The 13,613-nt window shown below is 43.1% G+C and overlaps 1 protein-coding gene across 7 annotated transcripts in view; it reads left to right on the top strand.

Annotated features, from left to right (window-relative positions):
• Positions 1-13,613, top strand: part of KATNAL1 (katanin catalytic subunit A1 like 1) — a 41,794-nt gene that overhangs the window by 3,687 nt on the left and 24,494 nt on the right. For 4 of the 7 annotated variants that reach the window (XM_075084689.1, XM_075084697.1, XM_075084646.1 and 1 more), the window contains exons 2-4: positions 1,022-1,175; positions 4,510-4,593; positions 5,531-5,706. In XM_075084689.1, the coding sequence (XP_074940790.1) occupies positions 5,545-5,706 (162 nt within the window). In that variant the 5' untranslated portion in view covers positions 1,022-1,175; positions 4,510-4,593; positions 5,531-5,544. The remainder of the gene's footprint in view (positions 1-1,021; positions 1,176-4,509; positions 4,594-5,530; positions 5,707-13,613) is intronic. The other 3 variants (XM_075084659.1, XM_075084679.1, XM_075084669.1) reach the window with 2 other exon arrangements.

The raw sequence follows: 13,613 nt of genomic DNA, 5'->3' as shown, positions 1-13,613 counted from the left end.
TTTGTTTGTTTGTATTTCGTCTGACAAAGATCAGTTAAAATGTTGTTTTTGTCATGCGAATGTAATGCCTGATAATTGTCCGCAGCATCAGCGATTGCTTCTGAACAGGGACAGTTTATTAGAAATGAAGACCAGTTGTTTCTGCACCCAAGTCCAAAATAAAAGGGATAGTCTTTCTAAGAGAGCAAGCAAGACTTATTTAAATTTTTTTTTAATAATTGCATTTTTAATAATTTAATCTTAAAAGTCCAATAAAATACATCAAGCACATGAAAAAGAAATACAGTCTGTATTTCAGTCAGAAATAGACTTCTGTAGGCTTCTGGTAGGAATGGCATATGAAGGGAGAAAACTGCTTTTTTTTCTTCCTCTGATAATGTTCCAGTTAGTGTTGCAGTTTATGCTTTTCCAGGTAAGGTATTCTCATATTGTTTTATGCCTCTATAGTAAAATAGTTTTAAGTTTGAAGAGAAAATGGAAGATAGGATTGTAGTACTATTTTAAGTGGAAAATATAATCGAGGGAGAGGAAGCTGTTCGAAACTGGTCAAAGCTGGCTTACAAAAACAATACGGTCTTAAAAGAAGAAGGACAGGTTTAGATTAATTGTAAGCAAAAGCTTCCAAGCAGTAAGAAGAATTTGAGGAAGGAATAGCTTCAGTTCATTGCTTAGGCTCTGGTAATAGAAATGGGTGCACACAGAAAGTGCATAAATCAAAAAATCAAAACCTATTCACACTGGAATTTGCTTCCTCGCTTTGCTCTGTGTGACAGTTGATCTGTTCTGGGGTTGTGCAGCAGCAAAGGGCCATCCTGGCTCTATTTTGTAGATGTGGAAAATGTATAGTTGTACCTCAGCACTGGATGTTAGAAGATGGTGCCTAATGGCATGGCTCTCTGTCTTGTGACATTAGCTGGGGCTCTTACACTGCATTTCGGGATGCCTGACATCATGCGATGGGGCTGATTTACAGAAAATGAGAAACAGGATTAGTAACCAGTCTTCATCTGTGTATACCCAGGCCTTTCCAGATGTTCAGCTGTCCAGTCAGCAATACTGCACAGCTGCTATGACGTGAGACCATATGTCCAGCAATCTCAGGGAGCTGTGGAAAATTTTTGGTCTGCCTGGGTAAAATTTTGGTCAGAGAAAGACACATGTCCAGAAAAAAACAGGTATGTTATCGCGCTATCAGTGAGGAATTAACAACTGATTTGAGGAAAAGTCTGATTAGCAGGCAGTAAGTAAGGCTTGACGTGACTATTGAAACAATGAGAGTAAAGCAAAAATAAGTAACTGCTCATTTAATGACTGTCATCCATCCTGTGCAAGAGCTGAGTACCTGTGGAGAAAATGGGATGCAGTTGTGTACTGATGGTGTCAAAACACATAGGCATAAAAGAGATGTCTAAAGATGGCAGCGATGCCTTTTGTTCTGGCAGAGTTGCATGTTCAATATCAAGCAATAGGAAAACCCCTACTGCAGACCCCATTTCTAAGGGAGGACATTTATTGCCTCTGGTAGCACTGGGGTGAGGTTAAGTGGGAGATGGGCTGAAGTGGAACAGTTATCCTGCATTCCTGCTGGTGCTCCACACAAGTTTGGAACAGTGCGCTAGCAAGCTGTCCCTCTTTGCCTACCATTCACACAGCCACTGCCTGTGGATATGTCTGTGTGTGTATAATGCTTTAACGTTAAAATAGAGACTGTCTTTTGGATCTTGCTGAATTGTGTGTTGCTTTAGTTCTGGGAGAAAAATTCTTTTCTGACCCCAGATAGGGATCAGCTCAGCTTATGCTCCAAAGAATAGAGATTAATATCCCCTGTGACCTTTTAGCCTAGCTGCTGCAGGGTTTTTAACAAGTGGGCTTGAGACCCCATGTGTGGCAGCTATGCCGACATGAATGTCTGTAATGTCAATGATCCGTGAACTAAGGAATCTCCAAGGATATCTTGATGTGCTGTGGAGCTGTTATGGTCTAGTACAGGAAAGAACCATGCAATGAAAGAATGAAGAGCTGGTGTCACAAGTAATGTGTAAGTTGTTCTAAATGTACCTGACAACCATTGTCCCTGGCTGTGTATTTACTTAAAAGATGTGGCTGTGATACGTAGGGAAACCAAATATTTAAACAAAACCTCAAACAACAAAAACCAAACAACAAAAGCACTATTTATGACTTCTGTATTTCTGTTCTCTTGGATGTGTGCAATGTTGTATGAACTCTATAATATAATGTAGACCAGGTAATAAAAAACAAGTACATAACATGAAAATGCCCCCACCTAGTTGTGACTGCCTCTTCCTCCCCAGCCCTGGTGCTGAAGAGTGGGGTTGTCCAGGAAACAATCCAGGAAGGGATTCCTTCCTAAAAATATTTTTTCCTTAATCTCAGATGTATTTGGTTTGACTTGCTTTGGCTATTCTGAACTAACGTTACCATCGCTGGTGTGTGTAAAAGGTTTGTAGTTTGTTTAAACCATTTTTAGCCATTAGTTTAAAATAGCCAGTCTTTTTGCGGCAGGACCTCAAAGAACTGCCTGGGGGTCAGGGGGAGCGCTGATTTAGGACTGAGGTCTACAGCTGCTGTTTCAAACATGTCTCATATGGGTAATGTTATATTCACCTTCTCAAGCTATATTACCTGCTTTGGTGTCTAGGGTAGGTGATAAGTAAAAATTGAAGTGCCTAAATCCAAGAGAAAGATCCAGAGGCTTTTGTCAGCCTAGCTCTGGTGGCATGGACCGCTCAGTAGGTACATATGCGTACATCCACCAGCCTCCCTGTATGCTCCAAATTTTAGTGCCTGTTGATGCTTAGAAGCTCTCCAGCGTGACGTGCCAGGCATCAAGCTCTTGCTTACGCATCAGTGTCACCAGCATGAGGCCAGAAGCCCCCAGATTCAGTTGATGGAGGAAATGGGAGACTGTCATTTGGTTTCCCCCTGCAGTTTTAAGACCATGTAAATTTTTCTGCCTCCTGCTTCCCAGCTCCCAGCACTAACCACTTTTCTGAAGTGAGCATGTGTTTGTCTGGCTGCTGCACCTTGCCTCCTGCCCATGGGTTGGGCCAGCCTCCACTAGAGACAAGGGGGTTGTCTGCTCTGGTGATTGGGGCACTCTTCTGGGGATTAAGGGGAGCTCGATGTGAGTTTCAGCCCTCTTAAGGCAAAAGGGAGTTAAATACACACTTGCAGGGTGGGCACCAGCTGTAATAAACAGATACAATAGATTGCTGAAGTAAGTATGTGTTGTGTTTAATGGATTTCTAGGAATTGAATGCAGCAGTTCCTTAGAAATGTTTTATTTACTCGCTTTTTTGCTACATCTGGGGAAAACCTCCAGAGGTTTGAGAACTGTTTTCCTTATGGGGACAAGCTGGTTGTGTAGCAGATCCTAGCTTGGATGTGTTTGAAGACAGGGCAATGGATTCTGCCCCAGGTGGTGTTTTGTTAATTTATAAGTTGACTCATCAGATCTAAATGGGCTGTAACCTATATTCAGTTCCTATCTTTTTATCCATTTCCAGGCCAGTGCAAGTGATATAATTTTTTCCTATCAGTCATCATCTTCTGTATTTTAAAATTAAATCACCTTAATTGCCATAGAGCTAGAGCTTTCCAATGATGTATCCTGCCCTTCCTCAGCACCAAGAGAAAACAAAATTAGGGTGGCAGCCCATTCCACCTTAGTTCTGCTGCTTCCCAGAAGTTCATAACAGCCCACGAGAATGATCTGCATGCTGAAATGTGTGGCACGGCATGAGAGCAAGTTAGCCCCCATGCATCTTGCTGTGCTCAGTGAAGTGCCAGCCATGGGGTCACAGCGCGTTCTTGCCATCACAGGCTTCCGCCATGTGGAAGCAGTGTGACCTGTGGGTTTAAGTGAGGGTAGCAGGTTTCCTTGGCTTAGTTGCAGGGAGTGGGAGTGAAGAAGTGGTGGAGCAGACCTGGTGTGCAGCTGCAGGCAGCAGTGAGGACCATTAGTTTGGCACAGTTGAGAGGCAGAGTGTGTGCTATAGGCAGCGCTCAGGTAGGGTGGAGTGAAGGTTATGTGGTTATATGTTTAACTTATAGTCAGAGGTTTGAATTTTGTGAAGCACAAGGGAATACAAGGGCATAAGCTACCTCCTTCTTAATGCCATCTTGATCTTGTCTTATCTGTTCTATAAAAACTACTAACATTTTTATAACTCACTAGGATGTAAAAGGTTGTTTCTCCCTGTTCTGGCTTCTCTCTGCTACCGCCTGCTGCTACTGCATACACCCCATATCATGGGCTATCTTCAGCTGTGCAAGCCTGAACTGAACTGTGTGCTGTGCCAGGCCCTGCACCCTGCTCTCTCCCCCTCTGGTTCTATTTCTCCTTCCCTGTTTCTTCTCCACCACCTTGGTCTTGCCAAACTCTCGATGCAGCTAGTGGACGACCCTCCCGAGCTGGCTTCTTCCCCCTTGGTCGATGCAACATTGCGTAGCTATGAATCATAATTTTTTATTTTTGATTTCCAGAAGTTTTTATCTGGGTGAATGTCAGGGACCCCACCCATCCTGAGTCAGAGTGCAAGGGAAAGGAACTGATGCTCTTTTTGTGTGGTAAGGACCTAGACTTTGGGTCATTTGGGGTTCAGATAAAGGGGCAGGCACTGCTTCGATCTTGAACATTAACTACAAACCTAGCTGTACAGCATAGCTCACTTTTGAATGTGCTGTTTAATATTGATTTCTTGAATGGCGACTGGGAAAAGGTGGGCTATGAATTTGCCTTAAAGTCATGCTGCGATTTACTACTTGTATAAAAAAGTTAGTAAAATTTGTAAATCTTAAATCGTTTTGGGAACCGGGGGAAGGTTGTACTTTGGGAATCACTGTTTTAAGAAATCTTAAATTTGGATTGCTAACTCTGCCATAAATCCCAAAGTGACATGTTAAATTTAATGAAAAAAATCCAAGTCAGCATGTGGATGTTGGAGTACTTTGAAAGAATATTTAAACGGAATGAGGCTCTCAACTTTGTCTATAGTAGAGCTGTCATTCAACCGTATTGTAATCTCATTAGGGTGAGGGCTCTTGAAAGTGCTAAGTACAGACTTCCCTGATGCTGGTTGGCACATTTAGGCACGTATGTAATACAACAGTATAAAAAGCAATTTAATGCCTCGTGTGATTTGTGATTCACGGGTTGATGGCTGCTAATATATTGTGGTGATCTACAAATTAGTTTGGCTTGTTAGGTTCAGTGTGGGCAGGGCATTTAATTTTCCTGCATTAATTTAACAGGACTGGGGCCTAAGGCAGCAAAGTAGTAGTGTTTTTTATCACTATAAAAGAGTTACGATTCATGATCTCAAACCTTAGGCTAGTAAAGAGATGCTCCAGAGCTAAATGGTTGAAAAAGAGGGGGACTGGATGGGAATGGGGAGCGGAAAGACACAATTCAGCTATCAGAGAAAAAATAAAACTAAAGTGTCATGGTCTGAATTATTCTACAGCATGTAAAATTAATTTTTCTGATGATTATGTTCTCTTTTAGATTTCTGAGGGAAGATGAATTTAGCAGAGATTTGCGATAATGCCAAAAAAGGAAGAGAATATGCACTCCTTGGGAATTATGACTCTTCTATGGTGTATTACCAGGGTGTCATCCAGCAAATCCAGAGACATTGCCAGTCAATCAGAGATCCAGCAATTAAGGGCAAATGGCAACAGGTAGGGTGAAATAAGGTTGTCTTTATTTTATTACTTGATATTTGAAAAACACACTGTGTTTCCCAAACCTTTTAAAATGTGGAGGACGTATATTTCAGTTAAGTTTACAACATTTCTTTTACAATATTTTGTTGATATTTATGGGAAAATAATTTTTGTGATGCGTTCAGAAGGAATCCTTTTGCTCTAATTGAATCAATTTTTTTGTTGTTTTCACTTAGGATGTCTGGTTAATCGCTGGTTTGTTGGTGTGTGATTGCATACTTTGGAAAAACTGTTTTGCTGAAAACTTCCTTTTGCTGTTTTATCTTTTGACCATCTAATGTCCCGTAAACTAAGATGTGGGTGGATGGGTTAGTATCACTAGAATGGTTGTCTGAGTAGCGGTTAACTATAGTGCTGCAGTGTGCAAATTTGGATCACGTTTCTAAAAATCCAAGTAATACCCTTAGTTGGAGTCTTGCATCTCCCTGCTAAGCAGAGTACTGTTGAAGCCAAGGAAGTAACCTGCAAGTGAAATGTAAGAACCCCCATTTAGCACTTACAGTATTTAAGTCTTCCTTACATTTTGTGGTCCCATTTTTCATTGCACAAAACGTGTTCCATCGAAAAAAAAAAAAGAAAAAAAAGGAGGATAAACATATAAAAGCATAATCCAGAAGAAAGATTCATGTTACATAAATATTAGGCTTCTAAAGAAGAACATAGCCCCTGTAAAACATGTAGTTTTGCAGTAAGTAGCTGAAGAGATTATTTCAAGAAGAGTTTTTCTAAATATCATATGTTTAAATGATGTTACTTAAAAACAGAAGCAAATTTTACCTTTTGATTGCAGCAGGTGCTTTGGTTATGTTTTTGTGCTTAAAACATCTGACACTAACATAGAGTATCTTGTGTCCTGATAGCTACCACACTGTCAGCGATCATTTGGTAATGACAATACTATTCGTGGGTGTTTATCATAGAACTGTAGAAGTCTGTCTGCTTATTAATAGCTTGTCTGCAAAGCATGTGCGTGTACAAGTGGCAGTGGTAGTGCCAAGCTTTCCTGGTGATGTAATAAGCTGAATGTTGTACAGGAGATATTCACATTCAAGTACTTGTATTCAAGCTCTTCCCCACCCCAGGGGATGCTGATACGAGGCATTGGTTCCCCATGCGTGTCCTTAGTTCCTGCAGAACTTGTAGCTGATGTGAAGGTAGAACATGAGGCTTTCCATGTTTGGCAGCTGCATCACTGCATTGCCTTCACTTCTAGTGTTTCCTCCGATTACATTGATTCTTCCATTAAACTTTTAACAGTTCTTATCTTGTGAAGGTTACTTCAAGTCTAGTCATGTTGTGTGTTGTTTGAACTGCTTCGGAGAAGCCTGTGCACCATAGAATGTGTGCTGTACGTTGGAGGCAGCCTCAAATGAAAAAGGACCATTAACACAGTTTCCAGGATTTTTCCCTGGGGAAGGCAGCTAGCTCCTTAGCAGAGGATCTGACGTTGGCACCTTCTCAGATATTATCCCTTTTAGGTAAAAACAGAATGGCCCCTGACAGTGTCCCATAAATGCTTTAGAGAACTGTCCCCAGGAAGATCAGCAGGAGGTGGGGTAGTGCCTGTCATGCTGTGCACTCATGTTAATTCTGAAATTTCCAAACACGGTAGCGGCAGATGAGTTTTGTCAGAATACTGCTTTGCCATTACTGGTGCCAGCCCCAGCTCAGGGACAAACACCAAAAAGTAAGAAGCGTGATTAAATAAAACAAGTGCTTCATCCCCAGGCTGTTTGCCTTCTTGCTCATTTATGGGACTATCCTTAGCACTGGGAACAAAATTATATAGGCCTGAGAGCAAACAATGCAGCCCTGGAATCACTAGCTTTTCCATACCTGCACCTGAATGGTTTGGTGAGACCTATAGAGGTAGGCTTGCTTTCTTTCTGACTCCTGATAAATAATTGTTGTGCTTTCTCACTCCTTGAGACAGACTAAGAGGAAGTCTGATGATCTGGATGTTAGCACTGCTTTCCAGCTCCAACAGTAGCTACATCCCAACTGTCAGTAACATTCAGTAGCTGTCTGAGAGACAGCCTTTTCTGAAAAAAATGAAACTAAAAGTTGGATCACAAGAAACACTCATTCACAATATTAAAATAATATTTAGATATTCTTCTTAGATCATTCTCATGAAGAGAGTTATGCCATACACATTACGTAAGTTTAGCAAAATTCAGGTCTAGCCCACTTGGTACCAGTAATGTGCAGAAGCAAAAGATTCCCATACCTGTATGCCTCTTAGTGGCAGGAGAAGCAAAGCAGCCCTTACGTCATGGTTAGGGGGTGAATACAGTTAATTTTTACATGAAATTCTGCCTCTGCTGGCATATGGAACTAGCCTGTTCTTTAGGTTCTTCAGCTTCTCCACCCTCTGAGGAGGATACCAGCACTGGAACCTTTTGGAGGTGGAGTTTAGCAATCTCTAGCAGACAGCGTGTAGGTAGAGCTTTTACAGTTGGGAGCAGTCCACTGCATGAGCGTCCGTGCTCAGAGGAGAAGGTTGTTATTTAAACCAGTCTTTCTCTGAGATGTACTGTCTGCATGCACATTCACAATCTTGAACCTCCTGAAGGATTCGTGGCACACTGCTGCTGAGGGGACCTGGCAGTATGAAGCATGTCCTTCCTTTCTCTACGTTTGTGCACAGCTCATGAACAGGTGTTTGTCCTGCTGGTACTTCTGAGGCAGTGAACTCAGTTTCAGTTGTTGTCATACATGTTCCCTTTCAAAACAGGAACATTCATACAAGCACCATCTCAAAGAATAGTTACAGCTCTGCAGCTGACCAGCTCGTACCTGTTACATGAACCATTGTTCTCTCTATCTGGTCACTTCTCTGCAGTGGGTGCTCCATCCTAAATAGGTGCCTCACACTCGGTTGATCTGTTTTGTTGCCTGCATACTACACGGGATTTTTCCAGAAGTTTATTGAGCAATGTAGAGCAGAGGTGAACCAGAAGTGGTTGGGATTTTGGGTCAGACTCCCAAACACTCTTGATCTACCTCTCTCTGCTTAGGTGTCATCGTTTTCAAATTTCTACAGGTTGGTCTGGACAGAATGATATTCTGTGCAAGTATTTGGTCACTTGTATTTCATGTCGCACAGTCAGACAGCTTCAGCTTTGCAACTGGGCACCCAGGTTTCAAGGGTTTCTTCTGCTTGGTGCTGATAGTTGTGAGGAGGAAGAATGCAAATGTGCATCATCTGTTCCCCTGGGAACAACTGACTGGCTCAGTTCCACTTGCTGCAATACTGCTTCTGGGACTTCAAAATCAGTGCTGATTGGGGGAGAGGGATTGTGTTACTAGTCTGGCACAACCTGAAGAACTTCAAAAGCGCAAAAGAAGCATCCTGGAGGGTCCACCAAAGCAGCGGTGTGACAACATAAGAACTCCTGTGACCCTTTGGAAAATTCATTGTCATCAATTGTCTGGTAACTAGCTTGGCTTGGGGATATCAAGGGTGACCTGCTCTTGAGACCCTTATTTGATTTGCATCCAGGGAGTTCCCAGCTTTCTCTTGGGTAGCTGAGTGTAGCTCCATACTTATCCTCGCTCCTGGGCCTTCAAGCTCTTTTGAAAAAGTTACTTCTTTGTTGTGCTTTGAGATTTGGCTGACATGTAGGTATATTCATCCATGTAAATGCAGGCTGAAACTGGAAAGACTCAAAATCAGAAGCAACTCATCTCTTTTTCTACTTAACAACAGTAAAAGGTAGGTCTATTCTCATGACCGCTACTGTGAACTTTACTTGTGTTGACATTCCCCCTGTTTATTCTGAGAGAGTTTCTTGGCTGTGGCAGTCTTTTTACTAGACAGCTGGCTTGAAGGAAAGAGCTGCTTCAGTGACAGTTCAGCAGCTGCAGAATGACAGCAGAGCATGCCCCCGGGAGATAGTACTGGCTTATGACAAGGCCAGTGGCTGTCGAGCAAAACCTGCTGCATGTTATAACCGTGTGCTCCGTGTTGCACAATATCTGAGAGCACAGGAGCCTCAGCCAGAGCTGAGGCAGGAGTTTAGTGATCCTCAGAATGCTTGGAGCAGCCAGAAAGGCACCCTTACTGACCATGGTCATTGCAGCAGGTGATTAGGTGAACTGTATTCTTGCTTAAAGAATAAAGGATCATTTTACTTTTTTAATTTTAAACACGTTTCGGTCAATCTATACTTGTGTTGTTTCTGCTTCATGCTTGCTTTATTAACACTTTGTAGGTTACTTCATGAGTAATTAGGTATATTCTGCAGGTAACTCAAAGAACTGGGATTACAGGAGCTATACTTTTGCTCCATGGGATCAGACTGTATTAAGAGGCATCCGTTTTGGGTATGGTTTAGGGAATTGTTATTTTCACTTTTTTAAAATGGAGCTTGTTGAATAACTAACACACTGCAGGCAGTAATTTCAGGTTTGGAAAACACCTTTATAGAAACTTGATTGGTTTTGTTCCAGCATGGTATAATTTAAAACAAACAAACAAAAAAATAAACCATGACACACACACACCCCCCACCCCCCCACACCCCCCATTATTTGTATTTATGAAAGTACAAATACCCGTTCTTATTGCTATGGTAAGCTGTGTAGAAGTACAAGCTCTAGCATAGCAAATAAAAGCTGGTGATGCCAAAGGTACAACAGTTGCCAGATTGTGAAATACAGAGTAACTCACTGAAATGGTTTCTGGAACCACCACTAAGAAAGAGTGAACTCAACTCTTGGTCACTGGGTTTTATACCTATATGTTAGGATGTGTTTTCTGCTTGGTTCCTGTAAATCCTTAGGGCTGGAACGTCAAAACAAAGCTGTGAAGCCACCCACTGGGCTGAAAGGCTTTTTATCAGGCTTACCATCATCACCGAGTGCCCATGACGCTGCTTCTGTGGAGGAGGTGATGTGGCTGGTAGGGGTCGCTGGTGGACCAGAGCGTGGCCCTGGGGAGCAGGCAGTGTCCCACGGTAGCTGAACCCAGTTAACATCCTGCCATGCCCAGAGAGGCCAAGCTCTTCCCCACCTAGTCTTCCCTCCAGCTGTACCGGCTTCTCTCCCTCTTCTGCACTCTGCCATTCTTTGTCCTGGGATTCACCTGATCACAGGGTAGCGAGCCAGTGCAGCTTGCTAACCCAACAAAAGTGTCCTTTATTTTCTTTTTACCCTTCTAGGCTAATTTGCTGCCATTTTAACAAGCTGGGCTACTGTATTGACATGCCAGAATTGAATCCAAAAGAGCAGTGGCAGAGTGTGGTTGGGGAGAAAGAGTGAGAAGCAAGATCTTCCAATTTGGCAGTGGTGAGCTGTTAACTTGGCCCACGCTATCTTCTGAAACTGCTTGAACGTGAATAACCTAAAAGCTTTTTTCAGGTTCTCTGGAACCTGAGCTGGAACCCCCTGAGGACTCTGGCACCCCAGGGAAGGGTGTGACGGAGGGCAAAAAGACTGGGTGAGTCCAGATCAGAGATTTTCCTGTTTGTGGCTTTCTGAGGTTACTTCAGAGTAGCACTGATCACTCAAAGGCAGTGCTCAGTCACCTCCATAATTACGGCACAGCCCTTCTTGGCTCATGTCTGGCTTATTTGTTTCTCAGCTGCAAGAAACTCTTTCTGCACCTGTTTCATCTCACTTGGTTTCTTTAAGGCCTCTAGGAATTTATCAGCTGGTTTTCCTTTGTGGTCCTGTTGTCTGAGTACACTGAGGGGTTTATGTTAGTTGGTTTGCCAGTTACTGAGTAAGTGGCAAGGGTGTGTATTTCAGAGTTTGGCTGCTCAGGTCTGGGTAAGAGATGGCCGGCAGTCGTTCATCTGTTTTCAGCTTCCAAGGCATCAAAGACTCACTTTCTCTCAATTTTCAGATGCCATCCTCCTTGGTGGTCTAAGAGAGCTGTAAGACAGCACTCCAGCCCTCAGTGCTGGCAAGTTGTTTTCCACCAACTTTTCCACATATGTTGGAAGGGTGATAGGAGGAATCCTGTCTGTATTCCTGGAGCACTGGAGTAGGAAGCGTCTGCTGCTCATGGAGTGGTGCCCTGGAGGATTTATGCTTGATCATTCCTTTGTACCTCACAGCAGCTGTTTGGCTGGATTTATTTTTGGACAGGAGGGATGTGTGTTAGACAGTTTGAAGGAACCAAGTTAGTAATCAATCACTTTTGTAACTCAGCTGGAAGTTCTTGCACTGGGGGTTTTGTCTGCTGATTGTGTGATGAGAAAGCAAAAAGAGGAAAGCAGGGCTGGCATGTCTAGCATTGACTGTCTTTACTAGAGCAATCCTGCCTGAGCTGGATGTCCTGTGTCTGTAGCAAGATACAGCTACCCCATCTGGAACAAGCAAGAAGGCTGCTTTGCCCTCTGAAATCATCAAGCTCTTCCCATACCTCAGGCTCCTTTTGTATAGATGCATATAGAGCTCCTGGTGAAGTAAATGCAGTGTTGCAAGAACTGTGCAGGGTCCTGGGGATTTACCCTTCACTTTGCCTCTGTCCTTACTGGTATCTTGCTGATGACAGTCACATATATTCTTCTTAAACAGGGTTTTAAATCAGAGAAGAATTTCTTTGTGCTGCTGAAATCTCCTAATTTGTTCCCGTAGTGGGAAAATTCCTGGAAAATATTACAGAGCAGAATGATGCGTTGCTGTGGAAAGTACCTGGTAGTATTTTAGGAGAAGTGTAGCTTCCACAAAGAGGTGATGTGTGTTTGTTGCTGAGTGCTGTTGATTTAATCGCTCATTCTTTTATGCACCTTACCCACCAAACAGTTATGTCAGATAGCATTTTCTCTCTTGAAGTTGCCCCACCAAAAGTGGGGGGCTGCTGCTGCTGTTTTGAATATGTAGAGTGGGGCAGGTGTGGAAAGATGCCATTCTGAGAGGGGAAATGAGAATGGGAGAGAGAAATGGGATGAGCAGGTGAAAATCAGGCTGGAAGAGGCATGCTTCTGAAAGTGTGCTGACAAGATACAGCACCCTGCATGTGCCCAGCATGGTTCCTTTGCAAGCATGCAGGAAGACGGGAAGATCTCAGGCTAGTGGCCACATCTTTTCACCAGAAAGCACCATTAGGAAGAAAAGTCATAAGATGCAATGCTGTTTAGTACTAGTTCCCTGATTTGCTGCTGTTATAGCCTCAGCAGACAGGCTGGATTTGCAAACTTCCATTCTCCGGATCCTCTCGATTACTCAGAATCTGGACAGCAAAGAGAGTCTGGATTTCAGGGAACATCACTGGCATCTGTCAATACTGTCCTCAGTTGCCTTCATCTGTTTGCCACAACGTGAAGCCTTGTTGCAGCATTCCCAGGCAATATTCTTCCCAGCTCTTTTTCACATGGACGCATGACATGAGAGCAGCTGGGTGCCTGGTGTCTTTCCTTGGCTTTCTTGTAAGCTCACTTCAGATTCTGGCTTTTGATTCAGCCTTGCAGCGTATGCTAGTTGTAGCCTTGCTCAGTAGTGTGCCTAGTGGCAGCCTGTAAATATCCTCAGTATAGTGTTTCTTCACAAGAGCTTTTAGAGGCTATGTACTTTCCCAGTGGATGGAAAGGTTCAGGATGTCTCTGTAGCTCCAGCTGTGAGCCTGTAACTGGTAAGATTCACATTGGCCTAAGGTAATCCTAGCTGCAGAGTGCCAGTACTGATTTCCAGGTGTTCACAGCAATGCATGAATTAGTTTTAGCTGTGCACCAACACCTCAGTGAAGAGGTGACATCTGGGTATTATGACCCCTGAGCAAGTAAAAACCAAAGCAAGCATGGAGGTTGATCCCAAAGGATGGAAAGCATCGTTGAGTGGTAGGAGGAAGACTGGTAAAATGCAGTACAAGTGCACTCAGGTGAATCCTAGCACATCTTAAGCTAATGCAGAGA

The sequence above is a fragment of the Phalacrocorax aristotelis genome, chromosome 1 (genome assembly GCF_949628215.1).
Source record: "Phalacrocorax aristotelis chromosome 1, bGulAri2.1, whole genome shotgun sequence".
NCBI lineage: Eukaryota > Metazoa > Chordata > Aves > Suliformes > Phalacrocoracidae > Phalacrocorax > Phalacrocorax aristotelis.
This window is presented reverse-complemented; position numbering and strand designations above follow the sequence as displayed.